This window comes from Dryobates pubescens, chromosome 26 (assembly GCF_014839835.1).
Source record: "Dryobates pubescens isolate bDryPub1 chromosome 26, bDryPub1.pri, whole genome shotgun sequence".
NCBI classification, from domain to species: domain Eukaryota; kingdom Metazoa; phylum Chordata; class Aves; order Piciformes; family Picidae; genus Dryobates; species Dryobates pubescens.
This window is the reverse complement of record NC_071637.1, coordinates 483,494-502,200: the sequence shown is the minus strand read 5'-3', so window position 1 is coordinate 502,200 and position 18,707 is coordinate 483,494. Positions and strand designations below refer to the sequence as shown.

The 18,707-nt window shown below is 63.1% G+C and overlaps 2 protein-coding genes across 2 annotated transcripts in view; one reads left to right on the top strand and one right to left on the bottom strand.

The window, feature by feature from the left end:
• The window catches only part of LOC128898562 (basic proline-rich protein-like), a 75,581-nt gene extending 74,322 nt beyond the window's left edge, over nt 1–1,259 (bottom strand). The window contains exon 1 of the mRNA XM_054173332.1: nt 910–1,259. Within this exon, the coding sequence (XP_054029307.1) occupies nt 910–1,259 (350 nt within the window). The remainder of the gene's footprint in view (nt 1–909) is intronic.
• Nucleotides 1–18,707, top strand: part of DLGAP4 (DLG associated protein 4) — a 182,316-nt gene that overhangs the window by 73,398 nt on the left and 90,211 nt on the right. The gene's annotated exons all lie outside the window — the stretch shown is intronic.

The window sequence follows — 18,707 nt, the reverse complement described above, 5'->3', positions numbered from 1 at the left end:
CAGCAGCGCAGCAGCAGCAGCAGCAGCAGCAGCAGAGGTAGTGGCAGCAGCAGCAGAGGTAGTGGCAGCAGCAGCAGCGGCAGTGGCAGCAGCAGCAGAGGTAGTGGCAGCAGCAGCAGAGGTAGTGGCAGCAGCAGCACAGCAGCAGCACAGCAGCAGCAGCAGAGGTAGTGGCAGCAGCAGCAGCACAGCAGCAGCAGAGGTAGTGGCAGCAGCAGCACAGCAGCAGCACAGCAGCAGCAGCAGAGGTAGTGGCAGCAGCAGCAGCACAGCAGCAGCAGCACAGCAGCAGCAGAGGTAGTGGCAGCAGCACAGCAGCAGCACAGCAGCAGCAGCAGCAGCAGAGGTAGTGGCAGCAGCAGTGGCAGCAGTGGCAGTGGCAGCAGCAGCACAGCAGCAGCAGAGGTAGTGGCAGCAGCAGCACAGCAGCAGCAGCAGAGGTAGTGGCAGCAGCAGCAGAGGTAGTGGCAGCAGCAGCACAGCAGCAGCAGCAGCAGAGGTAGTGGCAGCAGCAGAGCAGCAGCAGTGGCAGCAGCAGCAGAGGTAGTGGCAGCAGCAGAGCAGCAGCAGTGGCAGCAGCAGCAGTGGCAGCAGCAGCAGTGGCAGCAGAAGCAGAGGTAGTGGCAGCAGCAGAGCAGCAGCAGTGGCAGCAGCAGCACAGCAGCGGCAGCAGCAGCAGCAGCAGAGGTAGTGGCAGCAGCAGAGCAGCAGCAGTGGCAGCAGCAGCAGTGGCAGCAGCAGCAGAGCAGCAGCAGTGGCAGCAGCAGAGGTAGTGGCAGCAGCAGAGCAGCAGCAGTGGCAGCAGCAGTAGCAGCAGCAGCAGCACAGCAGCGGCGGCAGCAGCAGCAGAGGTAGTGGCAGCAGCAGCACAGCAGCGGCGGCAGCAGCAGCAGCAGCTGCGCTGGGTGCCGCAGGAGCTCGGGGGAGCGGCGTGCCCGCGGGCCGGCAGCCCTCCCAGCCTGCTGAAGCCGGGCTGGATGAGGAGCGAAGCCGGGCTGGATGAGGAGCTGATCGTCTGCCGCGCCGGCAGGCAGCGCCGAGGCAGCGGCACCGGGCGTGCCGTGAGTCAGCCGGCGCCCGGCGGCGGCACCGGCAGCGCCTGGGGAAAGGAGGCCACAGGACGCTGCTTGCTTCCTGAGCAGGGGAGATGGGGCTGGGATCCTGCCCCTCCTCGCTGCCTTCCAGCTCCGCGGCAGGAGGCTGAGCCGCAGGCTCCGGGGTGCGCTGGTGCGGGGGGAGGGCCGGCTGCCGGCTGTCATCCGCGGAGAGGCTCCGGCGGCAGCGAACCCCAGCGGCCCTGGCAACACCTCCGGAGGGCAGGAAGGGCTCCGGGGGCTTCTGACTGTGAGGAGATCAAGAACCTGATGACAAAGCTGCTGCAGGCAGTGGAACATCTCCCTGTGAGGCCAGGCCGAGGGAGCTTGGAGCAGAGGAGCCTGGGGGCTGCCCTCATTGCTGGGGATGGAGATGTGCAGGGCTGGAGCCAGGCTCTGCTCAGGGATGGCCAAGGACAGCACCAGGGGCACTGGGGGCAAGCTGGAGCAGAGGAGCTGCCAGGGGAACAGGAGGGGAAACTTTGTCCCTGTGAGGCTGCTGGAGCCTGGAGCAGGCTGCCCAGAGAGGCTGTGGAGCCTCCTCTGGAGCCTTTCCAACCCCCCCTGGCTGTGTCCTGTGTGCCCTGCCCTGGGTGACCCTGCTCTGGCAGGGGGCTTGGACTCAATGATCTTCTGAGGTCCCTTCCAACCCCTCCCATTGTGTGATGCTGTGAGAACAGGAAAGCCCTGGAGCCTGCTTGTGGCAGCACAGCCTCCTGGCGCTCCTGGGCGATGGACCCCGGGGCACAGGGCTGCAGGCAGCGCCGGGCTGCAGCGGGGCACGGGCTGCGTGCTGCAGGCAGCCGCCTGCGCTGCCGGCACGCAGGCTGCAGGCCCAGCTGGATGATCATCCCCTGCCCCACAGCCAGCCTCCCTTGTGACTATTTGCAGAGCTCTCTGGGCTGGCAGCTGAAGTGGGTGAAGGAGAGGCTGGGAACCAAGCCCGGCCGGGGCTGCCCGTGGCCAGCGGCGGCAGGAGCTGCGCGCTGCGGCCGCGCTCAGAGCCCTGCTCCACGCAGCCTCCCCCAGCAGAGCTGCAGGCCCGCTGTGACCAGCTCAAGATCACACCTGGCTCTGCTGCAGGGAGGGCTGGCAAGGCAGACTCTGGAAAATGCTGCAGCAAAGGCAAAGAGCCTGGAAGGACAGCACTGAGATCGGGGAATCACAGAGCCACAGCGTGCTCTGGGCTGGAAGGGAGCTGCACAGCTCAGCCAGTCCCAGCCCCTGCCCCCAGCAGGGACATCCTGCACTGCCCAGAGCCCTCTCCAGCCTCACCTGGAATAGCTCCAGGCATGGAGCCTCAACCACCTCCCTGGGCAGCCTGCTGCAGTGTTCCAGCAGCCTCCTGGGGCAGAACTTGTTCCTCACATCCAAGCTCAATCTGCTCTGCTCTGAAGCCATTGCCCCTGGGGCTGTCCCTGCAAGCCTTTGGGAACAGTCCCTCTGCAGCCTTCTTGTAGCCCCTTCAGTACTGGCAGGCTGCTATTAGGTCTCCCTGGAGCCTTCTCTCCAGGCTGAACACCCCCAGCTCCCTCAGCCTGTGCTCACAGCAGAGTTGCTCCAACCCCCTGAGCATTTTTGTGTCCCTCCTCTGGACCCTCTCCATCAGGTCCAGGTCCTTCCTGTGTTGAGGGCTCCAGAGCTGGACACAGCCCTGCAGTGAGATCTCCCCAAAGCAGAGCAGAGCAGAGGGGCAGGATCCTCTCTCTCCAGCTCTGGCCACACTGCTTTGGCTGCAGCCCAGGCTGCCCTTGGCCTCCTGTGCTGAGCTGTGCTGTCTGAGGAGAGTGATGTGGCTAGCTAAGGGTCTTGGGGCAGCATTGCCCAGGAGAGACCAACCCCTCCTCATCTGCTGGAGAGGTGCACAGGGATGTTGTCTGCCAAGCACAAGTGCCACAGGTCAGTCATGGCTCCATTTGTTTGGCTGTGAGGCTGCAGAGTGGTGGCCAGTGGCTTGCTGAGGTTTGTTCACTGGGGATAGTTGAGATGGAGAGAGAGGATCCTGCCCCTCTGCTCTGCTCTGCTCAGACCTCACCTGCAGGGCTGGGGCCAGCTCAACTCAACAAGGACATGGACCTGCTGGAGAGGGTCCAGAGGAGCCCACAGAGATGATCAGAGGGCTGCAGAACCTCCCCTGTGGGGCCAGGCTGGGAGAGTTGAGGCTGTGCAGCCTGCAGAAGAGAAGGCTCCAGGGAGACCTCAGAGCTGCAGCTGCAGGAGGGCTGGGGAGGGACTGTTCAGAAGGGGCTGTGGGGATAGGACCAGGGCAATGGTTTGGAACTGGAGCAGGGCAGGGTTAGGTTGGAGCTCAGGAGGAAGTTCTGCACAGGGAGGCTGGGGAGAGACTGGCACAGGCTGCCCAGGGAGGTGGTGAAGCTTCTGTCCCTGGAGACATCCAAGCTCAGCCTGGCTGTGTCCCTGGGCAGCCTGCTCTGGCTGGAGCTGTCCCTGCTGCCTGCAGGGGTTGGAGCAGATGCCCTTGGAGGCTCCCTTCCAGCCTGATGCCAGCTGTGACTGTGAGTGTCTTCTGTCTGGAGAGGCTTTAACAGCTCTGCTGCTTAGATGGCAACCCCAGCACAGCCCCACAGCTCTCCTCTGCCTTCTGCACTCACTGCTGCACCCTCAGCCCCTTCCTGCTGCAGCTGAGCCCTGCAGCAAGTGCCTCATTGCAGGCATCTGCTTCAGCCCCACCACCACAGCACACTGCAGGCTTGGTGGCAGCCTGCTGGGCACGAGGGAGGCTGCTGCCCAGGCATGTGCTGGACTGCAGCACCCCAGGCAGGCACCAGCTGGAGCAGGGATGGCCTTGAACCTGAGTGGTGAGGCAGGGAGGGAGGGAGGGAGTCCTAGCACAGGTCTGCTGGTGGGTGGGACTGCAGCAGAGAGTCCTGGAAAGGCTGAGAGGCCTCTCAGGAGTGGCAACCTGCAGGCACTCAGCCTCCCCCTGGTGCTGCCTTTCCCTCCTGCATCCATCTGCCATGTGCTGCAGCAGCACACGTCAGCAGAGGAGGTGCATGTGGCAGGAGATGTGATGCACAACTCCAGCACAGCCTTCCCTTTGTGCACCATCTCTCTGGGGGTGGTTTCTTCCTCCCCTTTTCCCCTCCCCTTGCATGGCTGAGCAGTTCTGAGCCCCCTGACTGCCCACAGGGATGGGCAAGGCCCTGGCAGCAAATTCACCCAGGGGGGCTGCACAAGTGCAGGCAGTCACTGAGGGAAATGAGGGAACCTTGGGCAAAGGGTTTCAGCAGGGGGGGAAATGGGATGAGAGCTTCAGGGGACTCAGGGGATAGCCTCAGGACATTAAGCCAATGTTAACCCAGCACTTCCTTCCTGCTGGGAGGGTGTTTCAGAACACCAGGTTGGAAAAGAGCTTTGAGCTCATCCAGTCCAACCTCTCCCCCAGCACCATCTGATCAACTCAACCATGGCACCAAGGGCCTCAGCCAGGCTCTTCCTGAACACCTCCAGGGATGGGGACTCCACCACCTCCCTGGGCAGCACAGCCCCAGGGCCAATCTCTCTGGCTAGGAAGAATTTCTCCCTCACATCAATATCTTTATTGATGATCTGGAGGAGGGGATGGAGTCCATCAGCAGTGAGTTTGCAGATGACAGCAAGCTGGGGGCAGGAGTTGATCTGTTAGAGGGTAGAGAGGCTCTGCAGAGGGACCTGGACAGGCTGGGCAGATGGGCAGAGGCCAAGGGCAGGAGACTGAACACATCCAAGTGCCAGGGGCTGCACATTGGCCACAGCAACCCCAGGCAGTGCTACAGGCTGGGGGCAGAGTGGCTGAGAGCAGCCAGGCAGAGAGGGACCAGGGGGTGCTGGTTGACAGCAGCTGAACATGAGCCAGCAGTGTGCCCAGGTAGCCAAGAAGGCCAAGGGCATCCTGGCCTGTAGCAGGAAGAGTGTGGCCAGCAGGAGCAGGGAGCTCATCCTGCCCTGTGCTCAGCACTGCTCAGCCCACACCTGGAGTCCTGTGGCCAGCTCTGGGCTCCTCAGGTCAGGAAAGAGGTTGAGCTGCTGGAAGGTGTCCAGAGAAGGGCAACAAAGCTGGGGAGGGGTCTGGGGCACAGCCCTGGGAGGAGAGGCTGAGGGAGCTGGGGTTGCTTAGCCTGCAGAAGAGGAGGCTCAGGGGAGACCTTCTTGCTCTCTGCAACTCCCTGCAGGGAGGTTGGAGCCAGCTGGGGGTTGGGCTCTTCTCCCAGGCAGCCAGCAGCAGAACAAGAGGACACAGTCTCCAGCTGTGCCAGGGGAGATTTGGGCTTGGCACCTGAAGCAAAGGCACTGAGGGCATTTCAGGCACAGTTCCCTGTCAGCAGAAAGGGCTCCTGGGGGGTCTTGTGGGCTGTTATTTCCAGGGCTGTAAGGGGAGCCCCCAGCAGCAGCAGGGGGGGGGGGGGGGAGGGGGGTGTGGGTGGCAGTGGAGATTTTTCTCTGCTTTCTTTTTCTCTTGGGCAGGAGAGTAAAATTCCACCTCCAAAAGATCAATCCTGCAAGATCACAGAAGCACAGAATGGGAGGGGATGGGAGGGGAGCTCTAAAGACTGAGCCCAAGCCCCCTGCCAGAGCAGCATCACCCAGGGCAGGGCACACAGAGCACAGCCAGGGGAAAGCCTCCAGAGCAGGAGGCTCCACAACCTCTCTGGGCAGCCTCCAGCAGCCTGGAGGGGGAGGAGAACCTGCCCTGAGCTGCTGGCCACACTCCTGGCTCCAGTGCTGGCAGAGCAGTGCTGGGAGAAAGCTTCTGCTGCCCACTGCCCATGTGGGAGCAGCAGCAGCAGCAGCAGCAGCCTCAGGGGGAGCAGGATTTGATGACTTGTTGGGGCTTTGATTCCAAATTTAGCTCTATAAATGCAGGCAGCCTCATGAGTCATGGCAGGGCTGGGGCAGCACAGCACAGCAGCCAGCAGCCAGCCTGAGCTAATTGGGAGCTCTCCCCCCAGCCCCCCCCCCCCCATGCCTGCTGCTCACCAGAGCTGAGCCACTGCTGACCTAAAGGCTGCCAGGCAGCTTGGGGAGCTCAGCAGCTCCCAGCAGCCAGGCTGCTCCCTGCCCTCACAGCCCTCTGCTCACTCTCTTCCTCACAGCCAAGCTCCAGCTCCCCACTTCTAGTGCTGCTCCATCCCCCCCAGTCCTGTCCCTCCCTCACACCCCAGAGCAGAGGGGCAGGATCCTCTCCCTCCACCTCTGCCAATGGGCACTGGCAGCCCAGAAGCAGCTCAGCTGCCCTTGGCCTTCTGGGCTGCCAGTGCCCATTGCTGGCTCCCTGTCCCAGGCCTGATTCCTGCCCCCCTCAGAGGTGTCCCAGACCCCTCTCCCTCCCTGACACCCTCCAAAGTCCCTCCCCAGCTTGCTTGCAGCCCCCTGCAGCTCCTGGCAGGCCACCAGAAGCTCTCCTGGGAGCCTTCTCCTCTCCAGCCTGCACAACCCCAACTCTCTCAGGCTGTCTCCAGAGCAGCTCCAGCCCTCTGCTCCTCCTCCTGGCCCTGCTCTGGACACCTTCCAGCCCCTCCAGAGCCTTCCTGGCACAGAGGCTCCAGAGCTGGCCCCAGAGCTGCAGCTGTGGTCTCAGCAGAGTGGAGCAGAGGGGCAGAATCCCCTCCCTGGCCCTGCTGGCCACACTTCTCTTGCTGCAGCCCAGGCTCTGCTTGGCTCTCTGGGCTGCAAGTGCTCCCTGCTGGCTGCTGCTGAGCTTCTCCTCCCCCAGCACCCCCAAGGCCTTTGCTCCAGGGCTGCTCTCCAGCCAGTCCCTGCCCAGCCTGTAGCAGTGCCTGGGATTGCCCTGCCCCAGCTGCAGGACCTTGCCCTTGGCCTTGTTGAACCTCCTGAGGTTGCCTTGGGCTCAGCTCTGCAGCCTGTGCAGGTCCCTCTGGATGGATCCTTCCCTCCAGCTGCCAGCTGCAGCACACAGCTTGGTGCCAGCAGCAGCCCTGCTGAGGCTGCACTCCTCTCAGGCTGAAGCTGGCAGGGGGGCTGAGTCTTCATGGAGCAGCCAGGGGTCCATGGGGGTCACTGGAAAAAGACCTGCAGGGAGCCATGGAGCAAGCCCTGGGGGAGTCCCCAGCGTGGCAGTGGAATCAGTTGGAGGTTTTCTTCCCCCTTTAAATCCAGACAGAAGTCTCTGAGCCTCCTGCTGCAAACCCTCTGCAAACTGAGACCTCAGGCATCTGAGCCCCTGGGGCTGAAGCTCAGCAGATGCCCCTGGGGCTGCTCCCAGCAGAGCATCAGAGGTGTGCAAACCTTCAGCACCTCTCACCCCTGGAGCTGCAGAGTCTGTGCCTGCTCAGCTCAGCCTGCTCTGACCATCTCAGCAAGGTGACTCTGGGCATGCTCTGACCCTTGGAGCTGGCAGGAGCCATGTGCTGTCCTGGGCATGGCTCAGCAGGCAGCACCCTCGAGCATGAAGCTGGACCCAGTCCCAGCTGCAGCCAAGCAGTCAGCTGGAGCTGACAGCTGCCTGCAAGGGCCAAGGAGCCTCGGGGAGGGAGCCCTTGGCCATCCAGGGGAGCTGTGGTCACCCCTGTGGCTTCAGGAAACTCCAGAGCAGCTTTCTCACGCTGTGGAGAGGATTGCTGGGAGCTGAGCCTGCCCCATCCTGCCAGGGCAGTGAGCTCCCTTTGCCCAGGCAGGGGTTGGAGCTGGGGGAGACACAGATCATAGATGACCACAGGATCATAGTTCCTGTGCCAGCCTCTCCCCAGCCTCCCTGTGCAGAACTTCCTCCTGAGCTCCAACCTAACCCTGCCCTGCTCCAGTTCCAAACCACTGCCCCTGGTCCTGTCCCCACAGCCCCTTCTGAACCCTCCTGCAGCTCCCCTGCAGATATTGAGCTGCAGCTCTGAGGTCCCCCTGCAGCCTTCTCTTCTCCAGGCTGCACAGCCCCAACTCTCAGCCTGTCCCCATAGCAGAGGTTCTGCAGCCCCCTGACCATCTCTGTGGCCTCCTCTGGCCCCTCTCCATCAGCTCCAGGTCTCTCTTGTGTTGGTGTCCCCACAGCTGGCCCCAGCCCTGCAGCTGAGATCTCCCCAGAGCAGAGCAGAGGGGCAGGATCCTCTCTCTCCATCTTTGGCTGCAGCCCAGGCTGCCCTTGGCCTCCTGTGCTGCCAGTGCCCAGTGCAGGGAGGTGTCCCTGCTCCCTGCAGGGGAGGTGGACCAGATGCCCTCGGAGGGTCCCTTCCAGCCCAGTGCAGTCTGTGACTCTGAGCTATCTGAAGCTCTTACTTAGCCTTGCACCTCCCAAGCCAGGTGCCAGGCAGGGAGGCCACAGCCCTCTGTGCCCCTGGCAGTTGGACTTCCTAAGGCCGGAGGTTGAAGAAGAGCCTGCAGCAGGCTGGGGGCAGCATGAGAAAGAGCCAGGGGTGAGCAGGAGTCAGCAGCAGCCCTTGGGGAGAAGGCAAGGGAGAAGTGGGTGCAAAATACCTGCAGGGGAGCCTTGGCCTCTGCTCTACCCAGGGCAGGCTCAGCAGGGCTGCACCTGGAGCTCAGCACCAGTGCTGTGCCCAGTGCTGAAGCAGGCTGTGAGGAGGGGGTGGCCTCAGGGCCAGCTAAGTGGCACTTGGAAAGGAATCTTCAGCTCTGGGAACTTTGGTGGCCAAAGGCCCTGCAGGGGCTGGGAGCTGAGGTGGCCGCAGGGGCTGTGCCCAGCGCGGGGCTGTGCCCGTGCCAGGGGCTGTGCCAGGGGCCAGAGCAGTGCCAGCACCCACAGGGCAGCAGCACAGCGGGGAGGGGGCAGGGGGAGGGCTGCTGCAGGCTGTGCTGGCACAGCAGCAGCAGTGAGGCTCATCCACTGGCACCACTGCAGAGCCTGCATGTGGCTGGGGGTCCCCCTGCGAGGGACCAGGCTCAGCACCGCCCCGGGGGGGAGCAGGCTCCTGGCAAGGGTGCAGAGAGCAGCAGGGAGCTGCTGGGGTGGGAAGAGACCTCTGAGCTCATCACATCCAACTGCTCCCCCAGAGCTCCCCAAGCCACCCCTGCTGCTGAGCCACTGCCCCACAGCCCCCAGCACCACATCCAGGCAGCCTCCAGGGCTGGGGACTCCACCACCTCCCTGGGCAGCCTGGGACAGAGCCTGAGAGCCCTTCTGGGAAGAGATTGTTCCTGAGCTCCAACCTGAACCTCCCCTGGCACAGCTTGAGGCCATCTCCTCTCCTCCTGTCACTTGTTGCCTGTGAGAGAAGACCAACCCCCCCTGGCTCCAGCCTCCTCTCAGGGAGCTGCAGAGAGCAATGAGGTCTCCCTCAGCCTCCTCTGCTCCACACCAAACCCCCCCAGCTGCTTCAGCAGCCCCCCACAGGACTTGTGCCAGGCCCTTTCCCTTTCTCCTTTGGACACTCTCCAGCCCCTCAACATCCTCCTCAGAGTGAGGGGCCCAGAGCTGAGGCTGCACTCGGGATGGCAAAGCCCAGAGGGTGGTTGGTGGCACAGGCACAGGCTGCCAGCCCTTGCAGGGTGGGGGGAGAGGAGGGGGCAGGGCTGCCAGCTGCAGGGCACAGCAGAGTGCCAGCCAGCTGCACCTGCTTCCTGCTGGCATCTGTGCCCTGCTGAAGGATGGCTGAGAGGAGCTGCAGGAGGGCTGTGTGCTCCCTGGAGCTCTGCCCCTCTCTGCCTTGCCCAGCAGGCAGGAGCCCCTGTGCTGCCCACACCACTGGCATCTGAGCTGCCAGCTGCCTGCTGCCCTGCATGGCCCCCAGCTGCAGGCTAGGTGATGATGATGATGGGGGGGGGGAAGAAACACCACAGGGATCTGCCAGCTAGGGCCTTCCTCCTGGCTTGCAGGGTGCCCACCCCAGCCCTGATTGCTGCTGGGAGCTTCCCCCCAGCGGTGCCAGCCCAGCCTGGCCACCAGACCCCTGCCCTCACTGCTCCTTGCCCGTGGCTGGGCACCTCAGCAGGCCTCCAGTGCCACTTGCTGCCAGGGAAGTGTTTGCTGCAGGGAGAGGCTCTGTGAAGTCTGTGAGCAGTGAGGGTTGTGTGGCCCTGGCAATGCCACAGACCTGCTCTCTGCATTCCTGCAGGGACAGTCCCAGGAGGCTGCATGGTGCTCAGCCTGTGGCTCTGCATCCTGCCCAGCCTTGCCATGCCAGCTGGCCTGCCCCCAGCCCAGCCCTGCTGCCAGGCCCCCAGCCCAGCCCTGCCCCCAGCCCAGCCCTGCTGCCAGGCTCCCAGCCCAGCTCTGCTGCCAGGCTCCCAGCCCAGCCCTGCCCCCATCCCAGCCCAGCCCTGCCCCCAGCCCAGCCCTGCTCCCAGGCTCCAATCCCAGCCCTGCTGCCAGGCTCCCATCCCAAGGGTCATCCAGTTCCAACCCCCAGCCATGGGCAGGGACACCTCACACCAGGTCACTTCCTTTGCCCTGAGGTCTCCCTGCAGGGAGGAGCAGCAAGGGAGGAGAGCAGCAAGGGAGGAGAGCAGCAAGGCAGCAGAGCACCAAGGCAGCAGTGCAGCAAGGCAGCAGAGCACCAAGGCAGCAGTGCAGCAAGGCAGCAGAGCAGCAGTGCAGCAAGGCAGTAGTGCAGCAAGGCAGCAGAGCAGCAGTGCAGCAAGGCAGCAGGGCAGCAAGGCAGCAGTGCAGCAAGGCAGCAGAGCAGCAAGGCAGCAGAGCAGCAGTGCAGCAAGGCAGCAGTGCAGCAAGGCAGCAGAGCAGCAAGGCAGCAGTGCAGCAAGGCAGCAGAGCAGCAGTGCAGCAAGGCAGCAGTACAGCAAGGCAGCAGAGCAGCAAGGAAGGAGAGCAGCAAGGCAGCAGTGTAGCAAGGCAGCAGAGCAGCAAGGCAGCAGCGCAGCAAGACAGCAGAGCAGCAAGGCAGCAGCGCAGCAAGACAGCAGAGCAGCAAGGCATCAAGGCAGCAGAGCAACAGGGCAGCAAGGCAGCAGCGCAGCAAGGCAGCAGGGCAGCAAGGCAGCAGTGCAGCAAGGCAGCAGAGCAGCAAGGCAGCAGCGCAGCAAGACAGCAGAGCAGCAAGGCAGCAGCGCAGCAAGGCAGCAGAGCAACAAGGCAGCAGTGCAGCAAGGCAGCAGAGCAGCAAGGCAGCAGCGCAGCAAGACAGCAGAGCAGCAAGGCAGCAGCGCAGCAAGACAGCAGGGCAGCAAGGCAGCAGAGCAGCAAAGCAGCAGTGCAGCAAGGCAGCAGCGCAGCAAGGCAGCAGAGCAGCAAGGCAGCAGCGCAGCAAGGCAGCAGAGCAGCAAGGCAGCAGAGCAGCAAGGCAGCAGAGCAGCAAGGCAGCAGTGCAGCAAGGCAGCAGCGCAGCAAGGCAGCAGAGCAGCAAGGCAGCAGCGCAGCAAGGCAGCAGAGCAGCAAGGCATCAAGGCAGCAGAGCAACAGGGCAGCAAGGCAGCAGTGCAGCAAGGCAGCAGAGCAGCAAGGCAGCAGCGCAGCAAGACAGCAGAGCAGCAGAGCAACAGAGCAGCAAGACAGCAGAGCAGCAAGGCAGCAGCGCAGCAAGGCAGCAGAGCAGCAAGGCAGCAGCGCAGCAAGACAGCAGAGCAGCAAGGCAGCAGTGCAGCAAGGCAGCAGCGCAGCAAGGCAGCAGAGCAGCAAGGCAGCAGCGCAGCAAGGCAGCAGAGCAGCAAGGCATCAAGGCAGCAGTGCAGCAGTGCAGCAAGGCAGCAGAGCATCAAGGCAGCAGTGCAGCAGAGCAGCAAGGCAGCAGAGCAGCAAGGCAGCAGCGCAGCAAGACAGCAGTGCAGCAAGGCAGCAGAGCAGCAGTGCAGCAAGGCAGCAGTGCAGCAAGGCAGCAGAGCAGCAAGGCAGCAGAGCAGCAAGGCATCAAGGCAGCAGAGCAACAGGGCAGCAAGGCAGCAGTGCAGCAAGGCAGCAGAGCAGCAAGGCAGCAGAGCAGCAAGGCAGAAGAGCAGCAGAGCAACAGAGCAGCAAGGCAGCAGAGCAGCAAGGCAGCAGCGCAGCAAGGCAGCAGAGCAGCAAGGCAGCAGTGCAGCAAGACAGCAGAGCAGCAAGGCAGCAGTGCAGCAAGACAGCAGAGCAGCAAGGCAGCAGCGCAGCAAGACAGCAGAGCAGCAAGGCAGCAGTGCAGCAAGGCAGCAGCGCAGCAAGACAGCAGAGCAGCAAGGCAGCAGAGCAGCAAGGCAGCAGTGCAGCAAGACAGCAGAGCAGCAAGGCAGCAGTGCAGCAAGACAGCAGAGCAGCAAGGCAGCAGAGCAGCAAGGCAGCAGTGCAGCAAGACAGCAGAGCAGCAAGGCAGCAGCGCAGCAAGACAGCAGAGCAGCAAGGCAGCAGAGCAGCAAGGCAGCAGTGCAGCAAGACAGCAGAGCAGCAAGGCAGCAGTGCAGCAAGACAGCAGAGCAGCAAGGCAGCAGCGCAGCAAGACAGCAGAGCAGCAAGGCAGCAGTGCAGCAAAGCAGCAGCGCAGCAAGGCAGCAGAGCAGCAGTGCAGCAAGGCAGCAGTGCAGCAAGGCAGCAGAGCAGCAAGGCAGCAGAGCAGCAAGGCATCAAGGCAGCAGAGCAACAGGGCAGCAAGGCAGCAGTGCAGCAAGGCAGCAGAGCAGCAAGGCAGCAGAGCAGCAAGGCAGAAGAGCAGCAGAGCAACAGAGCAGCAAGGCAGCAGAGCAGCAAGGCAGCAGCGCAGCAAGGCAGCAGAGCAGCAAGGCAGCAGTGCAGCAAGACAGCAGAGCAGCAAGGCAGCAGTGCAGCAAGACAGCAGAGCAGCAAGGCAGCAGCGCAGCAAGACAGCAGAGCAGCAAGGCAGCAGTGCAGCAAGGCAGCAGCGCAGCAAGACAGCAGAGCAGCAAGGCAGCAGAGCAGCAAGGCAGCAGTGCAGCAAGACAGCAGAGCAGCAAGGCAGCAGAGCAGCAAGGCAGCAGTGCAGCAAGACAGCAGAGCAGCAAGGCAGCAGCGCAGCAAGACAGCAGAGCAGCAAGGCAGCAGAGCAGCAAGGCAGCAGTGCAGCAAGACAGCAGAGCAGCAAGGCAGCAGTGCAGCAAGACAGCAGAGCAGCAAGGCAGCAGCGCAGCAAGACAGCAGAGCAGCAAGGCAGCAGTGCAGCAAAGCAGCAGCGCAGCAAGGCAGCAGAGCAGCAGTGCAGCAAGGCAGCAGTGCAGCAAGGCAGCAGAGCAGCAAGGCAGCAGAGCAGCAAGGCATCAAGGCAGCAGAGCAACAGGGCAGCAAGGCAGCAGAGCAGCAAGGCAGCAGAGCAGCAAGGCAGAAGAGCAGCAGAGCAACAGAGCAGCAAGGCAGCAGAGCAGCAAGGCAGCAGCGCAGCAAGGCAGCAGAGCAGCAATGCAGCAGCGCAGCAAGACAGCAGAGCAGCAAGGCAGCAGTGCAGCAAGACAGCAGAGCAGCAAGGCAGCAGCGCAGCAAGACAGCAGAGCAGCAAGGCATCAAGGCAGCAGTGCAGCAGAGCAGCAAGGCAGCAGTGCAGCAAGGCAGCAGTGCAGCAAGGCATCAAGGCAGCAGTGCAGCAGAGCAGCAAGGCAGCAGCGCAGCAAGGCAGCAGAGCAGCAAGGCAGCGGAGCAGCAAGGCAGCAGAGCAGCAAGGCAGCAGCGCAGCAAGACAGCAGAGCAGCAAGGCAGCAGAGCAGCAAGGCAGCAGTGCAGCAAGGCAGCAGTGCAGCAAGGCATCAAGGCAGCAGTGCAGCAGAGCAGCAAGGCAGCAGAGCAGCAAGGCAGCAGCGCAGCAAGACAGCAGAGCAGCAAGGCAGCAGAGCAGCAAGGCAGCAGCGCAGCAAGACAGCAGAGCAGCAAGGCAGCAGAGCAGCAAGGCAGCAGTGCAGCAAGGCAGCAGTGCAGCATGGCAGCAGCGCAGCAAGGCAGCAGAGCAGCAAGGCAGCAGCGCAGCAAGGCAGCGGAGCAGCAAGGCAGCAGTGCAGCAAGGCAGCAGAGCAGCAAGGCAGCAGTGCAGCAAGGCAGCAGAGCAGCAAGGCAGCAGAGCAGCAAGGCAGCAGTGCAGCAAGGCAGCAGAGCAGCAAGGCAGCAGTGCAGCAAGGCAGCAGCGCAGCAAGACAGCAGAGCAGCAAGGCAGCAGAGCAGCAAGGCAGCAGTGCAGCAAGGCAGCAGAGCAGCAAGGCAGCAGAGCAGCAAGGCAGCAGTGCAGCAAGGCAGCAGAGCAGCAAGGCAGCAGTGCAGCAAGGCAGCAGAGCAGCAAGGCAGCAGAGCAGCAAGGCAGCAGTGCAGCAAGGCAGCAGAGCAGCAAGGCAGCAGCGCAGCAAGACAGCAGTGCAGCAAGACAGCAGAGCAGCAAGGCAGCAGAGCAGCAAGGCAGCAGTGCAGCAAGGCAGCAGAGCAGCCAGTCTGTGAGGAGCTCCATGCACAGTGGGGGCAGCTCCTGCACCCCACAGCCCTCTCTCCTCACTCTGTCTCAGCCAGGTCCCCAAAGCCCACTGGGGTCTGCCTGCCCCTGGCTCCTGCAGGCTGCTGTCCTCCACAGCTGTCAGCAGGCAGATCAAGGAGGTTCTCCCTCCCCTCTGCTGTGCTCTGCCCTGCTGAGGCCACACCTGCAATCCTGTGCCCAGCTCTGGGCTCCCCAGCTCAGGGGAGGCAGAGACCTGCTGCTGAGGGGACAGCAAAAGGCTGCCAGGTGCTGAGGGGACTGGGACAGCTCTGTGGGGGAGCAAAGCTGAGGCCCTTGGGGCCTCTCAGCCTGGGGAGGAGAAGAGGGAGGGAGGATCTGACCAATGCTGATCAATAGTTACAGGGTGGCTGTCAGGAGGCTGGGGCCAGCCCCTCCCGTGGTGCCCAGGGACAGGGCAGGGGGCAGGGGGCACAAACTGGGGCATCACAAGTTCCATCCAGACAGGAGGGGGAACTGCTTTATCTCCAGGCTGCCCAGGGAGGTGGTGGAGCCTCCATCTCTGGGCTCACCCAAAGCCCAGCTGGATGTGCTCCTGTGTGGCCTCCTCTGGGTGCCCTGCCTTGGCAGGAGGCTTGGGCTGGATGGACTCAGAGCTCCCTCCCAGCCCCTGGCACTCTGTGCTCCTGTGGCCCCTGCAGGGCAGCCAGCCCTGGGAGCTGCTGTGGGGAGCTGTGCTGCTGCCCATGCAGGCAGCCAGCTGTGGTGGCTGTGCTGGCCCTGCCCACAGCTGTCTGCAGGGCACAGCAGCCCAGCACAGCTGCCCAGCTGTGCTCTCCAGTTCTGTGCCTGAGACACAAGGCAATGAATGACCCCGAAGGAGCGTTCCAAAGCTGAAGGGCAGGCTGTGAGCTGTGCTGCTTGGGGAGGCACTCCTGACACCTGCATCCCTGAGGGAAGGCTCTCCCAAGGGAGCTGCTCCAGCTGGGGCTGCTGCCTGCCTGTGGCCTGGTTTCCAAACAGCACAGCCCAGCAGCAGGATGAGACCCTCGGGTGTGCCACAGCTCCAGAGCCTGGGGTGGCCCTGCAGGGGCTGGGGACCAGAGCACACCCAGGGTGTGCTGCTCCCAAAGCAAAGAGCAGGCCACAGCCTGCAGAGCTCTGCTGCCATCCCCTGCCCAGGCTGCTCTGCAGGTGTAGGCAGGGCTCAGATCCTTGCCTGCTGCACAGCCCTGGGTTGGCCACAGCAACCCCAGGCAGAGCTACAGGCTGGGGGCAGAGTGGCTGAGAGCAGCCAGGCAGGGAGGGACCTGGGGGTGCTGGTTGATGGTAGGCTGAACATGAGCCAGCAGTGTGCCAGGGGGCCAAGAAGGCCAAGGGCATCCTGGCCTGCAGCAGGAAGAGTGTGGCCAGCAGGAGCAGGGAGCTCATCCTGCCCTGTGCTCAGCACTGCTCAGCCCACACCTGGAGTCCTGTGGCCAGCTCTGGGCTCCTCAGGTCAGGAAAGAGGTTGAGCTGCTGGAAGGTGTCCAGAGAAGGGCAACAAAGCTGGGGAGGGGTCTGGGGCACAGCCCTGGGAGGAGAGGCTGAGGGAGCTGGGGTTGCTTAGCCTGCAGAAGAGGAGGCTCAGGGGAGACCTTCTTGCTCTCTGCAACTCCCTGCAGGGAGGTTGGAGCCAGGTGGGGGTTGGGCTCTTCTGCCAGGCAGCCAGCACCAGAACAAGAGGACACAGTCTCAAGCTGTGCCAGGGGAGGTTTAGGCTGGATGTTAGGAAGAAGTTCTGCACAGAGAGAGTGATTGCCCTTTGGGATGTGCTGCCTGGGGAGGTGGTGGAGTCACCATCCCTGGAGGTGTTCAGGAGGAGACTTGATGGGGTGCTTGGTGCCATGGGTTAGTTGTTGAGGTGGTGTTGGGTTGGTTGAGGGGTTGGACACCATGATCTTGAAGGTCTCTTCCAACCTGGTTTATTCTCTGTCATTCTGTGTAATTTACTCCCAGGGCTGCTCTGCCTCTGCCCCACCACGAGGGCAGGCACACAGGCTCCAGGGGCTGCTGGGGGGCAAAAGGAGGAGGGGGGCTCACAAACCCAGCACAGGTTCTGAATCACAGGAGCAATCTCTACCCAGAAGGGCTCTCAGGCACGGTCCCAGGCTGCCCAGGGAGGTGGTGGAGTCAGAATACAGAACACAGAGTTCACCAGGTTGGAAAAGAGCTTCCAGAGCATCAAATCCAACCCAGCACCATCTGATCAGCTCAACCATGGCACCAAGGGCCTCAGCCAGGCTCTTCCTAAACACCTCCAGGGATGGGGACTCCACCACCTCCCTGGGCAGCACAGCCCCAGGGCCAATCTCTCTGGCTGGGAAGAATTTCTTCCTCACCTCCAGCCTGAACCTCCCTGGCACAGCTTGAGGCTGTGAGTCCCCAGGCCTGGAGGTGTTTCAAAGCTGCCTGGAAGTGGTGCTGAGGGCTGTGGGGCAGTGGCTCAGCTGCAGTGGAGGCTTTGGGAGCTCTGGGGGAGTGCTTGGGCTGGAGGAGCTCAAAGGAGTAAAATATCTTCCCTACCCTGGGTCCTGAGTGGCTCAGAGCCAGGACTCAGCCTCAGCAGCTCTGTGATCCTGTGGCCCCACAGCTGCAGGTTAGGATCAGCATCCTGCTGGAGACCTTGGCCCTGTTCCTTGCCACCCAGCAAACTGAAGCAGCTCTCTGGCTCCTGGGCAGCAACTCAACTACCCCAGCCCAGGGCAGGGAGAGTGGGAAGCTGGCACCCAGCTGCAGCCCTGCAGAGCATCTCCTGGGCAGCTGCTGGACCTCAGTGTCGCCTCTGGCAGGAGGGAATGCTTGTCCTTGGCTGCAGGCATGAGGCACTGCTGCCAGGCAGGCACCCAGAGCAGGGAGCTGAGCTGGGCAGGGGACACTGAGTGGCTTCAGGCACCCAGAGCAGGGAGCTGAGCTGGGCAGGGGACACTGAGTGGCTTCAGACACCCAGAGCAGGGAGCTGAGCTGGGCAGGGGACACTGAGTGGCTTCAGGCACCCAGAGCAGGGAGCTGGGCAGGGGACACTGAGTGGCTTCAGGCACCCAGAGCAGGGAGCTGAGCTGGGCAGGGGACACTGAGTGGCTTCAGACACCCAGAGCAGGGACCTGAGCTGGGCAGGGGACACTGGGTGGCTTCAGGCACCCAGAGCAGGGAGCTGAGCTGGGCAGGGGACACTGAGTGGCTTCAGACACCCAGAGCAGGGAGCTGGGCAGGGGACACTGAGTGGCTTCAGGCACCCAGAGCAGGGAGCTGAGCTGGGCAGGGGACACTGAGTGGCTTCAGACACCCAGAGCAGGGAGCTGAGCTGGGCAGGGGACACTGAGTGGCTTCAGACACCCAGAGCAGGGAGCTGAGCTGGGCAGGGGACACTGAGTGGCTTCAGGCACCCAGAGCAGGGAGCTGAGCTGGGCAGGGGACACTGAGTGGCTTCAGACACCCAGAGCAGGGAGCTGAGCTGGGCAGGGGACACTGAGTGGCTTCAGACACCCAGAGCAGGGAGCTGAGCTGGGCAGGGGACACTGAGTGGCTTCAGGCACCCAGAGCAGGGAGCTGAGCTGGGCAGGGGACACTGAGTGGCTTCAGGCACCCAGAGCAGGGAGCTGAGCTGGGCAGGGGACACTGAGTGGCTTCAGACACCCAGAGCAGGGAGCTGAGCTGGGCAGGGGACACTGAGTGGCTTCAGACACCCAGAGCAGGGAGCTGAGCTGGGCAGGGGACACTGAGTGGCTTCAGACACCCAGAGCAGGGAGCTGAGCTGGGCAGGGGACACTGAGTGGCTTCAGACACCCAGAGCAGGGAGCTGGGCAGGGGACACTGAGTGGCTTCAGGCACCCAGAGCAGGGAGCTGAGCTGGGCAGGGCAGGGGACACTGGGTGGTGGAGTCCCCATGCCTGGAGGAGTTCCTGAAGCTTGGGCCATGGCTCTTGGGGCCATGGCTTGGTGGCCACGGTGGGGTTGGGTTGGTGCTGGACTCCCTGGTCCTGGAGGCCTTTTCCAGCTGGAACACTTCTGTGGCTCTGTGAAGCTGAGGCAGAGCTGCCCTGCCTGAGCAGCACCAGCCCAGCACCCTGTGCAGCAGAGCTGAAATCCCAGGCTGCAGAAGTGCCACCAGCTGTGCCCCAGCTCCACCTCGCTGCTCCTCAGCAGGGGCTGAGCTGTGGCTCTCCCTGGGCTGGCAGTGCTGCAGGCAGTGATGTTAATTAAGTGCTAACTACTCTGATGGAGATTTATTTCCAGGCTGCCTGCTAGAAGCTGCTTGCACACAGCTGGGAAATGGAGAATTGACCTCCTGCTCATTTCTGCCTTCCCCACAGCAGCTCTGAGTTATTGCAGG